The sequence below is a fragment of the Coptis chinensis genome, chromosome 9, assembly GCF_015680905.1.
Source record: "Coptis chinensis isolate HL-2020 chromosome 9, ASM1568090v1, whole genome shotgun sequence".
Lineage (NCBI taxonomy): Eukaryota > Viridiplantae > Streptophyta > Magnoliopsida > Ranunculales > Ranunculaceae > Coptis > Coptis chinensis.
In genome coordinates this window covers 32408771-32427647 of record NC_141464.1, presented here as the reverse complement: position 1 = coordinate 32427647, position 18877 = coordinate 32408771, and the positions used below count along the sequence as shown (strand labels likewise).

The following is an 18877-nucleotide window of genomic DNA, read 5'->3' as shown; positions in this document are numbered from 1 at the left end:
CACCATCTTCAACCTATTGGTAATGACTTTGGCCACACCTTTGTAGATTGTGTTGCACAAAGCTATAGGTCTGAAATCTTCAACTTTGGTGGGTGATATCACTTTTAGGATTAGACAAAGGAAAGTTGCATTAATACCCCAAGGCAACTTATGAGTTCTAAACACATTATTTATCGCGTTCACAACATCCATCCCTACCGTGTCCCAGCAGTATTTGAAAAAGAAAGGATTAAATACATCCGGTCCTGGCACCTTGTTGTTCTCCATCTCAAAGAAGGCTTCCCTAATGTGCAAAAATGTGCCACTTTGGCGAGATAAAGGAGCAAGGGTTGGTTTCTAAGGATTTCTGTGATTAAAGGCCAAGATTCAAGGAGAAAAAGCCTTTATAAAGCTCGGTCAAAAGCTGAAAAGTCAAAGTCAACGTGAAACAACACACAAAAGTCAGCAGAACTTCCGAAGACCGTATCTTTGGACTCAGGCCTCAGAATTGGGCCTACCTTATGTCAAAACGACTGGCTCGGAAAGAGCTTTCCAATGGTCCAAACTTTGACCCAATCAGAGAAGTAGAAGTAGATGAAAAGCCTACTGAAGTCAGATCTAACTGAAAAGGGCCCTGTGGACTGAAGAGATTGGGTTTTGGGCTCGATTTTCCAGCCCAAAACATGGCTCCTCAGCCCATGCACGAAAATGTGGATCTGGTCTCCTTCATTTCAACACACAAGACTTAGCTATGAAGATATACTTAGGTTTGATAGAAAGTAGTCATTATATAATAATTCTAGATCTAGTTTTCTTAGAATTAATTAGTTTTTCATACCTTGTTTTAATTTAGTTAATTGAATCATTGTTTTATTATTCATTAGATCAATAAAATAGTTAGTTCTTCATAATTTCGATTTTGTTATTTAAAATTGCTTAGAACTAATTTCGATTCTTAGTTGTTAATGATGTCTTAGTTGTTAATTTAGATTTGAATTATTGTTTAGTTCAATTTAGTAAAGTTAGAACCTTTAAATGATGTCTTGTTTGAATTCCATGAGAAATGAAAGTTTGATGAATCAAGGCTAAACCTCCATTAGAGGGTTTTGATGAAGCCTTGATGAAAACTTGATTGTGTAGTGTAGAATCGTTGTTAGAGTCTATTCCAAGAAGGTAGTTGATTCACCATGAGAATGGGTAGAACTTCCTCACATGCTAGTCATTAGTTAGTAGAGATTGTCATGAATGATTAAGGATTAGAACGACCAATTCTTATCGTAAGAACGTAAGAATTGGATTACAACAATCTATGCTGGTTTATTAAGTTGGATTCAAGGTGGATTCAATCCCCCTTAATTCTTTATCTAGATTCAAACCATAGTATTTTCGTAGCATTTCGTAATTGAATCATTATAGTTAGTATTTTAGTTATTTGAATTCACATCGTAGTATAAATTCCCACCATTACTCTCATTAGACTTTGGATAGACTCACAATATTAGAATACATTGAATGCTAAAGAACTAAGAGTGGAACGAATCTTTTACTCCACTCTATTTCGATAGATTCGAGAGTAGAATAATCTTTGATAAACAACAGTCTTCGTAAAGTTTTAGTTTTACATGTGTTTGAATTTAATCATTTATTCGTGAGTAGAATTATATTATTTTTTATGTTTATCAATACGCGAACATACAATGTGCTAAAATTAAATATACCACCCCCAAAAAATTTGGGAGAAGGGAGTTCATGAAATAACTCAATAACACAATTAAATTACATAGCTAATTAACATAAACTCTATTGGAGTAAACATGATAGGCAAAAAGGGTGGCAAAGAGTTTTAAGATGAAAGACCAAAATACGCCACCCCCAAACAAAATTTGAAAACCCTTTTTAAGTTTGAAATTTTTGTAGCCCATACTCTAGAAAGGTGGTATGGTACAAAAACTTGAGTCTTTTAAAGTCAGATTCCCTAGACTTACTAATATATGTTTATGTTTTTAATTTTTTAATTTTGTATATGTTTTATTTTTGAAAAAACAAAATTATGAATAAGAAATAAAAATGAAACTCACTCCATAGAGAAACACTACTCAAATAACGAGAAAAACTGCAAGAGATGAATGCGTGAGTTACATGAAATGTGGACTAAGGATCCAGCACTTACAACTACGTACTCCAAAAGGAGGGTCCGGTTACCTTGATGGTGCACTCCCATAAAATAAGATTGGAATGGAGTACAAATGAGTCTTTTATAGTCAGATACTCGAGACTTTATCTAAAATATATATTAACATGCAGTTTACCATATATCAACAATCTAAAGAGTTGAGGGTCTTTCCATAAATAATTAATACATAAAGCACCCCCAAACAAAATTAAGCACCAAGACATCCTGCGACATGGCTTAGTGGAATGAGAGTGAGATCTGATAGACCTAGAAGGTAATCGAGCATGCAATTTCTTATTTTTCCTCCAACGAAAGGGTCTCCAAGTAAATGATCGTGAGAAAAATATGGTTGTGGAAAATACGTGGAATCTGGATAAGTGTTAGAAGGAAGGGACGAAAAAAATAAGAAAGTGTCAGGTGGCTTGTCCTTGGGTATTACTTCTTCACCAGATGGGTTTAGAAAGTCATGAAGCACAGGAGAAGCAAGAAGGTCAAGTGCAAACACAGGTTTCCATTAAAAAGGTGGAAGGAGGGGAATCGAGATGGTGGTAAATGATTGGATTGTATAAGGGATTAGCTCAGGTGGATGGTGGTCTGGTGGTGCTCTAGGTAGTTCTTGAGAAGGTGGATCATCATAGGATCTTGGAAACTCGTCAAATTCCTCATCTAGGTTGTTCGCATCCACATAATTATGGTATTCATCTGCATCTTTGAGAAATTCTTTTATCTCGTCCATTGTGAGATTTACTCCATCTCTCATAGGGACGGAAGGCAGGGTGGAAAATTCTTCCTTTAATTCAGTTATGTTCAAGGAGTAGAAATTATGATCGTTATCTACTTCCCTAAGAAGGGTATCTACTAGTGTGGGGAGGAAATAGTCGACCACACTAATGTGAGATACAAAACTCTCAATGGACTTCATTTTTCCTTCTACAGGCAAACCTAGTTGTCCCTGCTTGAGTCTAAACATGTTAATCTCCACAGACAAATTTCCAAAGGAAAGAGTCATTGATCCATCTCGACAATTGATTTGGGCATTGGTGGTTGCCAAGAAAGGACGCCCTAAGATGATAGGAATAGAATCATGAGCAACTTCTGTGTTAAGAATAACGAAGTCAGCTGGGTAGTAAAAATCCTGAACTTTAATGATAATGTTTTCAACTACGCCTTTGGGATACTTAATAGAGCGATCGGCTAATTGCAAAGTCATTTTGGTCGGTTTAAGTTCATGGAGACCTAATTGTTTATATAAATAAAAAAGAAGTAAGTTAGATCTTTGAAGGAGGGAATTTGGACTTGAAGTTGAGCCATGGGGACCATGTGCTTGGCGATTGGGTGCAAAATAACATAAGTTGTTTAAATGATACAATACTCCCTCATTTTGCCGCTTTTAGTGAAAAAACAAGCTTGGTGAAATAAACTTATCATCTCAATCTTCATACTTCCTTCCTTTTCAGGTAAAATCCTCCATTGTTAAATAGTGCGAGTTTTGGAAAGTTGGAGATTCTACCTCTCTTTTTGGGTAAAATCCTCCATTGATTATAGTGTGAGTTCTAAAAAGTGTGGATTATTAGGCATTGCTTCTCTGTCATCTCATTCCTCAGGTTCCATATCGTTCCAGGTAAAATCCCACATTGAATCACAGTGTGAGTTCTGAAAAGGTTTCCAATTATGGACCTTTATGAGTTTGAGAATCCCAATAAAACTATGAATGAGACACAGCCACAAAACAAGCAATCCACTCTCAATGAGAATTGTGATGAATCTCCACAAACTGATACTATAAGAGTTTTATATGCGGAGGCAGCAAAACAACAACTTCGGCAATAGGTGGAATTTTAGGAACCACCTATTCCGGAAAAAATAGGAGAATATCTAGCAATCACTATTCCAGAAAAAGCTTACAAAAAGGGCCCGCTTTACTCCAAACACTGTTTGGTGGGAAGAATTGATTTACAAAAAGTGTCTCTGGATAGAGTTAGAGCAATTGCTTCACAACTCTAGAAACCACCAGGTGAATGATTCATCACTCCTATTGGTAAAGGTTTCCTCTTTCTCTAATTTTCGAATGCAGATGATCTCAACAGAGTTTGGGCAAAAATATCATGGGACTTTGACAAAATGCCTATGAGAATCAGCCAATGGTCTACAAACTTCAATCTTTACAGCCAAAGGCAATCTCATGGCTTGGTTTAGATTAGACTACCTAGTCTTGGCCAGGAATATTGGGAACCTGAAGCACTGATGTCCATTGCTCGAGGAGTGGGATACCCTATGCAAATCGATGAGAAAACTCTCAATAGAGAGTATGGATTAGCCAACATTTTGGTGGATGTGGACCTCTCTGAACCGATTCCTGATCAAATATATGTCAAGACAAATAATTTTAATTTTTGGCAAATAGTGGAGGTGGGAAAACTTCCGAAAATGTGCACACACTGTAAAATTGTGGGGCATTTAGTAACGGAATGCTGGAAGCTCAGAAGTGATATGCAGCCTAACAAGGATAAGGGAAACAAGGATAAGGAGGTTGTGGTGGATGCCACTCCCCCCTTGGAACCTATGGGTGAAAAAAGATACAGAAGACATGGAAGAAAAAGGAACACTGGGGAGTCCATATGGAGGGTGAAAAACACAGAAAAGCCCAAAGAAGTGCAGATTCAGAACAAGTTTGAAGGGCTAGAAGTGGATGAGATCCACACTATTGAGGATCAGGAACATCATGTGGCAGACCATGACAAATAGGATCACAATATCGCTGAGAAACCATAGGAGATTACCAAAGGGAAGGCAGTGGATCAAGCACAAAAGCTAGGATCATAACAGAACACAAGGCTGACTTCTTATCTAGAAGGTACACACCCAATTGCGAATCCAGTGGTGAGTTCGGCGACTGAAAAGACTGATTTAATGCATGTGAATCCAGTAGTGGAACACGATCTGCACCATCAAGCTCTATACGAGGAGGCTGATACTACATCAACTGAGCTCGAGGCTTCCCTAGATCAGCCCCCTGTGCGAATAGTGAATCTAGCAAATCTGATGGATACAACTAATATGGCTTTAGTTACTGCCGCAGCAGCACCGTTAAACTATCCAGTTGCTGGGATTCCGATCTCACGAGTTTCAAATGATCTTACACCTAACATAATGCCTAACTTCAAATCCTCTAATGAAGAGTATATGGGTTTACAGGTCTTGAATGCTACAGTTAGCGAGAATTTCACTTCTCCAGAGGCGTATGGGCCTTTTTCAATGGCATATGGGCCTTCTTACAACATAGTGTCTAGCTTCATCCTTACAAATGAAGAGGTTGTTGGAGCTCAGGCCATGAATAGTAGAGTTCTTGATTCCTATTCCTCATCGACAACAAGAGCAGAGTCCTCATTCTCCACCTCAGGTGCGGCCAATCGAATCAATGTAGTAAACGAAACTAACTATCTCTCGAGAGTGGTTAATTGGGCAGACTTGGCTAATGAGGAGGATATATCGGATGATGGTGATGAACCATGGCAGACGATACCCAAGAAAAAAAATAAGCCACAGTGGATGTTGTAGGAACACTCTCCTCCATCCACAAGGGCAAGGAAACCTTCAACACATAAGAAATGAATGTTCTCTTCTAAGATGTTCGCGACATGAGAAGAACCTTGCCGAATAATTACTTAGAAGAAATAATTCAGAAGTATAAGCCTGACCTCATTGGATTGGCTGAACCACTTATTGCTCCAACAATGACTCCGAAGGTCCTTTTACAATATGGCTACAGTACATATTTTTCTCATAACCATACACCGCTTCGTACCGGCAATATTTGGGTTTTTTTAGAAGAATGAGTTAACGGTGAACGTGGTTGCTTCTTCTAACCAGCACATCACTGTGGTTAATGATATACAAACTATCTCTTTTATTCATGCCAAATGTTTTTACATCCAAAGAAGAACCCTTTGGGAAGAGCTTGGTGATATTGGCGCTCTTAATAGTTCTTGGATGGCCATTAGGGACTTTAATATTGTTGCTACAAGCACGGAGAAGAAAAAAGGTTGACATCCGAACCAGAGAGCCAGGAATGAGTTCGTTGACTTCATTAATAACAACTCACTTCTTGACACCACCACCCTAGGTCTCAAGTACTCTTGGTGTAATAGGCGGATAAGGAATAAGAGGATTCTGGCAAAGCTAGATAGAGCTTTAGTTAATAACAGCTAGCTTTTAGAGAATCAAAACTGGAGATGCAAAATTCTGCAAAGGAAGTTTTCTGATCATTCTCCGGTCACCGGATGGTGCAACAAAAAGCTTAGATCTTCGAACATTCCTTTCAGATTCAGGAACATATGGCTAGAACATACCCAGTTCATGGACATGGTGAGAAAGAGTTGGAATGAGCCTATTGTTGATGGCCCTATTCGACTAGTGATGGGTAAACTTAAGAGACTTAAGATCGCTCCGAAGGCATGGCACAAGATAACTTATTGGGGTACCAAAGACAAACTCAAGCAAGCAAATCTATCGCTCAAAGAGATTCAGAAATAGCAAGAATAGGAGTCTTTGGATTTTCATATACATCTTCGGGAACTTGAAACAGAGAAACTGATTGATCATTTAATGCAAATTGAAGCCACCATGTGGAAACAAAGATAGATCATGCATCAAAAAGGAGATTGAGAGTGAAAGAAATTATGCCTATTTCCAAGCTAAAGCAAAAATTCGCCAAGCCAAAGCATTCATTGAGGAATTAAGAACAGCTGAGGGCACCATTTTGCAAGACCAAAAGTCCATCAAGGACTTCCTGGTTCAATCTTATGAAGAAAAGTTTAAAGCAAGACCGGTAGAACACAATCATGAGCTTATGGACCATATCCCACATTTTGTCACAAACACCCAAAATGAATATCTTACTGCAATCCTTGATTGGATGGAAATCTCGACAACTGTTATGAGCATGGATCCCAATAGCTCTCTGGGGCCCGACGGATTCTAGGGCATGTTTTTTCACAAATGTTGGAGCATTGTTAGAATTGATGTGTGTCATGCCATCTGCTCATTCTTCTCAAATCATATCATCCCTCAAGGCATGAACTCAAATTTTTTAGTTTTGATTCCCAAGTGCAAAAATGCTGTGGAAATTGGTCAGTTTAGGCCTCTTTACCTGAGTAACTTCATTTTCAAGATTGTTACAAAATTTCTTGCTAACTGGCTAACTTCCATTGCCACGAGAATTATTTGTTATGAGAAACATGGTTTATTGAAGGGAAGAACAGGTAGCACTGCCGTTGCCATGGCATCAGAACTCATCAATGACATGCATATCAAAAGAAAGGGCGGAAATGCAGTCATCAAACTGGATATCTCTCAAGCATTTGATTCACTTAGTTGGGAATTCCTTTTTATGGCTCTCAACAGATTCGGATTCAGTGTAAAATTCAGCGACATGATAAAGAATGTTCTCAACAGCGCAAAAATCTCTATAATGATAAACGGAGGACCTTGTGGTTTCTTTGGAACAGGGAGAGAACTCCGACAAAGAGATCCCCTGTCTCCTATTTTTTTTGCTCTTGGTGAGGACACGCTTAGCAGATCTATAATGATGCTACAATTCTCAGGCAGAATCACCCCTATGGCTTTTGTGGGGAAATGTTTGTCACCCTCTCACCTCCTTTTTGCGGATGATATCATTTTATTTGCAAATGGAAGCTTGAAAGGCCTAGCACACTTGAGGAACACATTGGATTCTTACCAAAGGGCAGCTGGTCAGCTTATTAACAAAGGTAAAAGCAAGTTGTTTCTCGGTAGCATGACTGCCACCAAGAGAAGAAAGGTGGGAGCCTTGTTTGGTATGAAAGAAGGACACCTTCCTGAAAACTATTTGGGTGTTCCTCTCTTTAAAGGTAGAGTCTCTCCTGCCAACATCCAAAATCTGGTAGACAAGATAAAAAAGAGAGCAAGTGGATGGGCTGGAAGGCTACTCTCTTTCCAGGGTCGAGTTATCTTAGCACAATCTATTCTGAATAGCATCCCCATGTACAACATGGGAATCTACAAGTGGCCTCGAAAAAGCATCAAAGAAGGAAAAGAAGGCATCATAAATTTAATATGGTCAGGTAATCCCACAGTGAGGAAGTCCATTACTCTCAAATGGGCAAAAGTCTGCAAACCAAAGACAGAGGGACGGCTAGGCATCAGATCTCTCAAGGAGTTGAATCTGTCACTCCTCATGAAACTAGCCTGGCAACTTTTAACCATGGACAACTCTTGGTCTAGGTACATGGAATAGAAGTACAAAATAAAAAATGGCAAATGGCTTGCCTACTATAAATGTTCTTCTATTTTGGCTGGGATTAAGTGGGCTTTGGAATCCATGAGAAACCACCTATCTTGGGCCATTAGAAATGGCACTTCGTTTGACATGTGGTGAGATGCTTGGGCTGGGTCTAGTTCGGTGACACTTGCCTCCTTTTTGTGTATGTAGATGGTGTATGGGTGATGTAGATAGATGATGGTCATTGAACAAATAGAAGCGTATCAAAACATAATTATCCCTCAATGAGTAAAGGATGAGTAGGGTATCGTTCCACTTTTAAGTGTATGTTTATATGAAGGACAGGATTGGAAAGGGGGTTTGAGGGATTAAAACTATTATTATAGATATTGTAGATTCTAATGTTAAACTAAACTAAACTAAACTAACTAACTAAACTTATACTAAAACTAAGAATTGGAAATAGGGAGAGAATATGAGAGAGATAGATTCAAGAGATTCAAATCCACCAATGCTTTTGATTCAATGACTTTTTGCTTCATGTTGTTCTCCAAGTAGACTACAATCGGGCAATCGAAATGAAAGTGTCGATGCCTTTTTGGGTGAAACATCGTTAAACAATTAACTCTACTTAAGGTTGTTCCTATGTTCATGTTACTAGTATCTTCTTTCCTTTTATGTGAGCTTGGGCAGCTATTCAATGAATCACCATCTAAGGCAAACACAAGAAATACTTCCCTTACTCTAAAACAGTACACAATTAGAAGAAAAGTAGAGAATAATAGTATAATATTCAATTACAATAAATAAAACTCTATTCTAGCATTATATTTAATTGCAATAAATAAAAGCATGTTACTAGCAAATATTCAATTGTAATAAATAAAACCCTAAACTAGCATGATATTAAATTGTAATAAATAAAAACCTTAATCTATACTTCCATCCCCTGGTGTGGGCAATGGAACTAATAACTAAAAACATAAAGAACTAACCTGATTGAAGAACATCATGAACCAGAAGAATCATTAAACCTTAAGCAGTGACTTCATCTCCTCCCTTGAAGGAGAAGATTAGCCTTCCATATAGAAGGAAGAACACGAAGAACGAGAAGAAGAAGAGTTGAAGAACATAAGACTAGAAAGACTAATTTATTAAGACTCTCTGCCTCAAGTTCTGGAGACAAGAATATAAGTGAATTAGCCTCTTACATGAGGCACTTAGGTCCTCTATTTATAGGGGTTACAATGAGCTCTAGAAGCATTCCAAACCGTCATTTGTTTCCTAATACAAATAGACTTCTTTTAGAGTCCAACTTCGTCTCCAAAACTAAGAAGGAATTGGCTACAGTGTCGATTCATGCATCTGGACGCACTATTCATGCATCCCAGACTTAATCAATTCGTCTGGACGCTCAATCTATGCGGCCCAAATGCATGGGTCTCGTCTGGACGCACGACATTCGCGTCCCTAACGCGAAACTCTATTTTTCCACCTTTGGTCCATTTTTCTTTCCTCTTTTTTGGGCTTTGGTCCAAGCAACGAATCTTTTAGCCTTGGGCTTCTAAATAGGCTTTAAAATAGGTCCAAGTCGCATCTTTAAAAGCTTCAATTCCTTGGCATTCTCCATGATTGTCCACGGGCTTCCCATGTGATCTTTAATGCTCCGAATTACTCCATTTTATCCCTTTTTCTCTAATATTCTACAAAAATCACTTTTTCATCTGTAGAATCTTAAAACATAACTTACAAACACTATTAGTCCACTAATATGGATAAACAAGAGGCAAAATCGAAGGTTAAATTGCACTTTTTAAGCACTTATCATAACTCCCAACTAGCCTTTTGCTAATCTCTTAACAAATAAGATTAAAATAGATAAGTGATCAAAATCACATTCTAATAACAAAAATAAAATCCTAACTCACTTTCGCAGGCATCGCGATTGCATTTACCATATGCAACAAGGCTTTAAACCTTTAAGTTCCCCAAAAAGGACGAGTTATAGTCTCGTGAGGTTTTTCAGGTGATATATACCCACAAAATCAATCAATAGCATCCTCAAGAATGATAGTATTTTTCAGAGAGAGAAATTCCTTACCCACTTAGTGCTTACTCCAACAGACGGTCTCCATTGCTAACTACATTGCTGCAAAGACTCATAGATTATGATGGGAGATAGTAAAAATTGACAAAATTCTCAATCAAGGCTTATGTGTGTACTTAGTCAATTTTCTATACTCTCCTATCCAAGAAACGGAATCCCTAGTTTACCATAGGTAGATAATCTCGACTTTCAATCCTCACTGGTCATACTCTCAGAAAAGAATCTCTTAGAAGATGGTCTACTATTTTACCTCATGTATGTGGGGAAAAGAATAATGCATATGAACATCCCACATACTACCTTGAAAAACAGACTTCTGAATAAAAGTAGTCTCATGGAAAGAATGTCAATCACATATAAAGTGTCGAGTCCTTCACTTTAGCATCCTCTCACCTATTCTAGACTTCGTACCATACTGTAGTGATAAGTCATGGGTTGTAACTTGGTTTGGGTATTGGTTTATGAAGAAAAGGTAAAAAGGATTCTAAGGTTATTTCTGAAAAACACTAAGGGTTTTGCTTCTTTCTTTGGAAGATTTCTTCATATTCTGTATTGCAGAGAAAATTCTTCCTTTCTCTTAGCTTTTCCATCCATTATGTTCAACTTTTTTTTTTTTTTTTTTTTTTTTAAAGCTCAGTGGTATATCCTTGATTAGTACTGGATATGCTTGTTTTCCACTAGCTTCTTTTACTTTGAACAGAATGATGGACTTCATTGTATCTCTCTGATATTTCCTTGTAATCTTCCTTTTGTGGTATTTCTTCCTCTTTGTGCCCCTCGTATTCTCAGAAACATATGGGTATGGCTGATAAAGATTTTGGCTATACTCCTTGTCTAGAGTTGGGTGATGGGTAAAGGGTTTTATGAAAGAAAATGGCTTATTGTAAGGCTTAAAAGGGTTTAACATGATGGTCCTACTAGGTGGGATAAAGGCTAAATGGGTTCACTACTTGACTTATCAGTATGATACTCTGTTTCGAATAGACTACAAGACCTAATGGCTATCTTCCCAGTTGATGTCACTTCGTAATTAACCAAATCAACGAATAATGAGACTATATTACAACGACATAAAGAACTGAAAGATGTTGAGTCACTAAGACTCGGATTTTTCGTAAGAACTCTCCAAAGAATGGGTATAAAGCTCAAGTCTCACGGGCTAAGTCTAAAAATTCTACTTCTAGTTTACCAGGGGTTTAAATCTCTCTTCTAGCAAAAGTACACAAAACTGACCAAGTACTATGGTGGTGCCTTGATAAAGAATTCTATCAATAAGAACTATGTCCAAGCATAATAAATAGTCTAAGCGGTAATGAAATCAATAATATTAACTATCTATCAAACTCAACACTAAGCAGTATAGAATATATATCCCAGACTCATCATTAAAATTCATTTTTCTCATGCTACTGATATAGAAACCAAAAATATTTTTGTTTTTTTTTTAAAACTAATTTCGAAATTCATTTCTCAAGTACACCCTCTCCCTACTTATGCATGCATTGACCTCAATGTATAAAGAAGTAAATGAAATGGATGAGAAAAAAGGTAGGATATTACCATTGATGCCGAATATCAGAATTAGTTCAAGAAACAAATTTTTAGGTCTTTTTACGTCAGATCTACAAGACGTAATGTGAATCTTTTAAAGTCAGATTCTCAAGACTTGTATATCATGCATTATCAATTTGGAGTGAGGAGATCAGATTTTCTTACCTAAATCTGACGAATGTTTGGAGGACGAGGAGGTCTCACCTTGTGGGTTGTCAAAAATACTCCTTGATATGCCAGAAAGATTGCTGGTGAAGTTGCTTCTCTACCTTGAACTATTTCAGGTTTGATGATTGTGTGATAGGCCTTGTGGTTCCTCTGTGTAGAAGATTGATGAAAATCTTTCTTTCTAACAGGACAATAGTATCTGATGTGCCCTTTACCACCACAATGATGATAATGGATGTCCGGGCCGATCAAGGCCAAGGTGGGCGATGGACCGGTTTACATACTTCTCTCGTTCAGACAATAATGGTGTAGAAGAAGCTTCAGCAGTGCAATTCTTCTTATAAATATGGTTCAATTTCTGCTTCAGAAGACTCATTTCAGTTTCTAGATTCTGTTGTTTTTCCAAAACTTCTTTAAGCTGATTCTCTAGTAACTGATTTTTCTGGGTAGAAGTCTGTTGTTCATCCTTAAATGTAGAGTTCATCTTATCAAAATATGATACTCTCTCTGTCAATTTTCCATTCTGCTCACTTAAATTCTGAATTTTCTGCAGAGATTCCAAGAACATGGCTAGCAACGCCTCTGTGGTAGGGTTCTCAGGTTCATCACAGTTTTCTGTAGATTGAGCACTCTCAATTGTATCTTCGAATGGGATGAATTCTTGTATCATGCTATCAAGGAAGTACACCTCTCCACCTTCGGTGTCATCACAATCCTTATGCAACAGGTGAAAGATATTTATGTCCATTGACATCTTACCAAAGTTGATCTTCATTTCACCGTTGTGACAATTTATCAAAGCTTTTGTGGTAGCAAGGAAAGGTCGGCCTAGAATAATTGGAATTTTATCAAAGGCTTCCTGGGTGTCTATCACAATGAAATCCACTGGATAGTAGAAATCGGCTACTTGAACAAGAACATCCTCAACTATGCCATTGGGAATCTTGGTAGAACGATCAGCTAACTTCAATTTGACTTTTGTAGGCTTTAGGTTCTCCAGGCCCAACGCTTGGTACACATGATAGGGCAAGAGATTAACACTAGCACTAAGGTCTAAAAGAGAATTACCCGTGAATTTTTCTCCTATCTTGCATGATATTGTAGGACTTCCTGGATCTTTGAGCTTGATTGGAGCTTGCTGATGTATAATAGATGTTGTTTGTCCAGCTAGAAACGCTCGCTTTGGAACATGAGTACTTCTCTTTATGTTGCATCCATCCTTCAAGAATTTGGCATATGATGGCAACTGCTTGATCGCTTTGAGAAAGGGGATATTGATGTGATCTTTCTCAAATGCCTCCTTCATCTCTAAAAATTGCTTGTCCTTTTTGCTTTGAGCAAAAAATATAGGAAAAGGTGCCTTTGGTACAAACACATTAGCATGTGTTTGCTCTTCTTTCTCTTTGGCATTCTTGCATATCTTGTCTTGGTCATCTTGACAAATGGGAGTGGAATGGATTTCCCCCACTTCCTTTTGAACTTCATTGGAAATCTTGACCGATTGCTCTGTAGCAATGTCATCATGAGAAGGTAAGTCAACCTTGTTGTCTATCTTCATTCCTGATATGAGAGTAGTAACTGAGCTAACATGATCATGGAGGTGATCAATACTAGAAGTTGTCCCAATGTGGCATACATCTTTACTCTTCAATATTGGTTCCAATAAGCTAGGTTGAGTGGCTTGTGTCTTTATAGACAAAGCAGTGGTGAGTTTGTCGACCTTAGCCTCTAGAGACTCCATTCTAGAACATTAACTTGCCTGAGATTGCTTGAGATTGAGCTGAGACTGTGCAAGAAGCTCTAGAACACTTTCAAACTTCTGATTTTTCTGTGCTAGCAAAGTAATTGCATTCTCCAGGTTGGCAGGTGTGGCATAATTTCTCCTAGGATCAGGCACTAACTCTCCACTTGTATTGGAATTTTGCTGAGAGTATAACTGTTGTTGAGGAACCAACTGTGAAGCTTGACTTATCGGTGGAATATAACTTTGATCTTGAGAACCTGGTGGTCCTGCATTCTGTCTCCAATAATTACCTTGAAAGTTATTACCACCTTGGTTGGGCCTCTGAAATGAGTTTATATTGTACTCTACAACTGATGCATGTTGATAGTAACTAGGACATTCTAGAGTTGCATGAGAAGTGTCCAAACAGACTTCGCAGTTTTGGCTAGCTTGCATGACTGGGAGAGATTTAGCTTGAGAGTTGTTGAACTTGGAGGGATTCATAGAGAACTGATTAAATTTCTTACTCAGAGTTTCAATGTTGGTGGCCAGGCTGGCCAATGTAGACTTCAGTTCTTGATCTGATTGTTCATGTGCTTGGTAGCCAAATTGCTTTGGCTCCCCCTCCATGCTAGCGACATCCTCGTTACTAGTAGTCCATTGATGTGTTTCTTCAGCTAAATTCTCGATAAAGTTGTAAGCTTCCTCTCCATCCATTGATGTAAATTTGCCTTTGTGCATTGATTGTATCATCTGCTTGTTCATCATCGATAGTCCTCGATAGAAAAAATGAGCCAGTGTGCTCTTGTCATATCCATGATGTGGACATGAGACTAGCAGATTATTGAATTTCTCCCAGTTTTGATGATATTCTTCAGTCACTTTTCCTTTGAAATTGCTAATGGCTTGCTGCATGGCATCTGTCTTCTGGGGTGGGTAGAACTTTTTCATAAACTTTGTTCTCAACTTCTCCTAATTATCTATTGAATTGATCGGCTGTGCAGTTAACCATTCGGAGGCTTTACCTTCGAGTGAGAGCGGAAAAAGAATCAACTTGATACTCTCATCTTTGATATTCTGGTTCTTGAAAGTTCTGAGGACTGATAGAAATTTGTTCATGTGAACATATGGCTAAACATTGTCTGAACCATTAAACTTTGGAAGCATAGAGATTACTGATGCTCTAAGCTCAAACTGGTTAGTTTATGTTTCTGGAAAAACAATACTGCTGGGTGGGTCTCCAATGATTGGTGAATATAAATCACTAAGCTTCTTCCTCTGTTGTGCTTGCATGGGTGGGATAGCTTCAGGATTATTGGTGTCCACAACACCTCCATCATTGCATGCGGCCATTGTATCAATCCTATCTAGTATTCTTGCTATGCGAAGATGATGAAAACTATCCTACTATGCTTGAATGCAATTAAACTAATATGCAACTATTCTAAATTATACTAATATGCAAAACTACTTTCCTTCTACTGGGTTGGGCTTTGCAGCTAGTATCTCGCCCGTTGTCTAAAGCTATCTTTTCTAGGGTTATGGTGAATCACTTGGATTGCTTAAGTACCACGGCCCACAGACGATAGTCCGTTTGTCAAGATTCAGACAAAAAACACTAGAGTTTGATATTTCGCTGTGTTGGCTTACAACTTCAATTGTTGAAAAGGTCCTAAATGCAATTATACTATAAAGCAATAAAACTAAACTATAATGCAACTATACTAAGAAAGCAATAAAACTAAACTACGATGCAACTATACTAAGAAAAATAAATAGAATGAAGATTCGAGTAACCTGGATGGTAGATCTTGTCTCCGAGATGTCCTTCAAGCTTCTTTCTTTCTTAAAAGGATGGATGATGCGGCTAAAATTACCTCAAGATCCAAAATTCTAATCTTGAAAGAAAACGTTAAACATAAACAACCTAAAACGGCAGCGGTGCCATTTGACACTGCTTCCTAGGGCTACAATTAATTATATCCCCGGTAGCGGCGCCATTTGACACTGCCTCCTTTTTGTGTATGTAGATGGTGTATGGGTGATGTAGATAGATGATGGTCGTTGAACAAATAGAAGCGTATCAAAACCTAATTATCCCTCAATGAGTCAAGGATGAGTAGGGTATCATTCCACTTTTAAGTGTATGTTTATATGAAGGACAAGATTGGAAAGGGGGTTTGAGGGATTAAAAACTATTATTATAGATATTGTAGATTCTAATGTTAAACTAAACTAAACTAAACTAACTAACTAAACTTATACTAAAACTAAGAATTAGAAATAGGGAGAGAATATGAGAGAGATAGATTCAAGAGATTCAAATCCACCAATGATTTTGATTCAATGAATTTTTGGTTCATGTTGTTCTCCAAGTAGACTACAATCGGGCAATCGAGCGAGTGCCGATGCCTTTTTGGGTAAAACATCGTTAAACAATTAACTCTACTTAAGGTTGTTCCTATGTTCATGTTACTAGTATCTTCTTTCCTTTTATGTGAGCTTGGGCAGCTATTCAATGAATCACCATCTAAGGCAAACACAAGGAATACTTCCCTTACTCTAAAACGATTACACAATTAGAAGAAAAAAGAGAATAATAATAGTATAATATTCAATTACAATAAATAAAACTCTATTCTAGCATTATATTCAATTGCAATAAATAAAAGCATGTTACTAGCAAATATTCAATTGCAATAAATAAAACCCTAAACTAGCATGATATTCAATTGTAATAAATAAAAACCTTAATCTATACTTCCATCCCCTGGTGTGAGCAATGGAACTAATAACTAAAAACATAAAGAACTAACTTGATTGAAGAACATCATGAACCAGAAGAATCATTAAACCTTAAGCACTGGCTTCATCTCCTCCCATGAAGGAGAAGATTAGCCTTCCATATAGAAGGAAGAACACGAAGAACGAGAAGAAGAAGAGTTGAAGAACATAAGACTAGAAAGACTAATTTATTAAGACTCTCTGCCTCAAGTTCTGGAGACAAGAATATAAGTGAATTGGCCTCTTACATGAGGCACTTAGGTCCTCTATTTATAGGGGTTACAATGAGCTCTAGAAGCATTCCAAATCGTCATTTGTTTCCTAATACAAATAGACTTATTTCAGAATCCAACTTTGTCTCCAAAACTGAGAAGGAATTAGCTACAGTGTCGATTCATGCTTCTGGACACACTATTCATGCATCCCAGACTTAATCAATGCGTCTGGACGCTCGATCTATGCGTCCCAAACGCATGGGTTGCGTCTGGACGCATGACATTCGCGTCCCAAACGCGAAACTCTATTTTTCCACCTTTGGTCCATTTTTCTTTCCTCTTTCGTGGGCTTTGGTCCAAGCAACGAATCCTTTAGCCTTGGGCTTCTGAATAGGCTTTAAAATAGGTCCAAGTCGCATCTTTAAAAGCTTCAATTCCTTGGCCTTCTCCATGATTGTCCACGGGCTTCCCATGTGATCTTTAATGCTCCGAATTGCTCCATTTTATCCCTTTTTCTCTAATATTCTACAAAAATCACTTTTTCATCTGTAGAATCTTAAAACATAACTTACAAACACTATTAGTCCACTAAGATGGCTAAACAAGAGGCATAATCGAGGGTTAAATTGCACTTTTTGAGCACTTATCATTCGGTTTCAGATTTGCTTCCACACATTAACTAGAGAAATCTCAAATCCAGAGCCAGCGACTTAATTATGAATAACGAGTGGAACTTCCCTACTGAAACTCTCCAATTTTTTACACGCTGGGCATGCAACTTCTCTCTCTACCACCACCTTGCGCTGAGCTTGTTGATTGCCAAGTTTGGATGTCTGACAAGGAAGGCAAGTTCATTGTTTTCCCGACTTATGACAGCATCAGGGAAAAGGGGAATGTTGTTTGGTGGCATCACATCATCTGGAACAATTTTATCCACCCCAAAACTGTTGGAATGGCTTGGAAGATTTTACATAAAATCATACCAACAGACGACAAAGTCACAAACAAAGGTATTCAATTGGCCTCTCGTTATAACGAATGTAAGGAAGATGAAGAAAGTTTTGATCATCTATTCTGGAACTGTCAAAACTCTCAGGCTCTTTGGGAATGGATTAAACACTTATTCCAATTGAATGCACTTTCAGTTAGTGGTAACATCGACATGAAAGAAATTCTGAAAGTCGCGAATAAAGCAAGCCCACTAATCAAAGAATTGTGGACAGTAGCAGTACTGAGTTTGATGGTAGCAATATGGAAGATGAGAAACTCGCAGAGGTCCAAGGACTCAAACTTCAATCATCCCTACATTAGAAAGCTGGTCTGGAAAGGAATTCATACGATGGGTAGATTGTCCAAGAGCTTCATGTTCAATTCTGTCAATGAATTGGCAATTATGCACTCACTGGAGATTGAATGCAAGCCCAAACCGATAAAAGAAATTCAACAAGTCAACTGGTACCCACCAGAGGTAGGAGTAGTCAAGATCAATTGTGATGGTAGCTCTTTCGGTAATCCTGGTTGTGGGGGAGTAAGTCTAACCTTCAGAGACCATCATTGTCACTTGTTGGGCATACTTGCCCAAGCACTTGGGATAGTTACTAACTATGATGCAAAATGTTATGCATTAATTTTGGTAGTGGAATGTGCAGTAGCAAGAAACTGGACAAGGGTTTGGTTAGAAACAGATTCACAGTCAGTTGAACTAGCCTTCTCCCATGGCCATATTCCCTGGATGCTGAAATCGAGGTGGGTTAGAGCTACTGCTACGCTCACCTACTATAAGATATCTCATACATGGAGGGAAGCCAACTTCAGCGTGGATGTTGCTGCTAAGCATGGTGCCACTTTAGATCTAGATGATTTTGTGTGGAGTGATGAAAAACCAACATTTGTTACAAAATTAGAAAATCCGAATTAG

The 18877-nt window shown here is 38.0% G+C and overlaps 1 protein-coding gene across 1 annotated transcript; it reads left to right on the top strand.

The window, feature by feature from the left end:
- The first annotated feature begins 17731 nt into the window (after positions 1 to 17731).
- On the top strand, positions 17732 to 18877 carry LOC147475594 (uncharacterized). Its single transcript, XM_086585459.1, has one exon. It carries the CDS (start codon positions 17732 to 17734, stop codon positions 18875 to 18877), a length of 1146 nt encoding a protein of 381 aa, XP_086441585.1.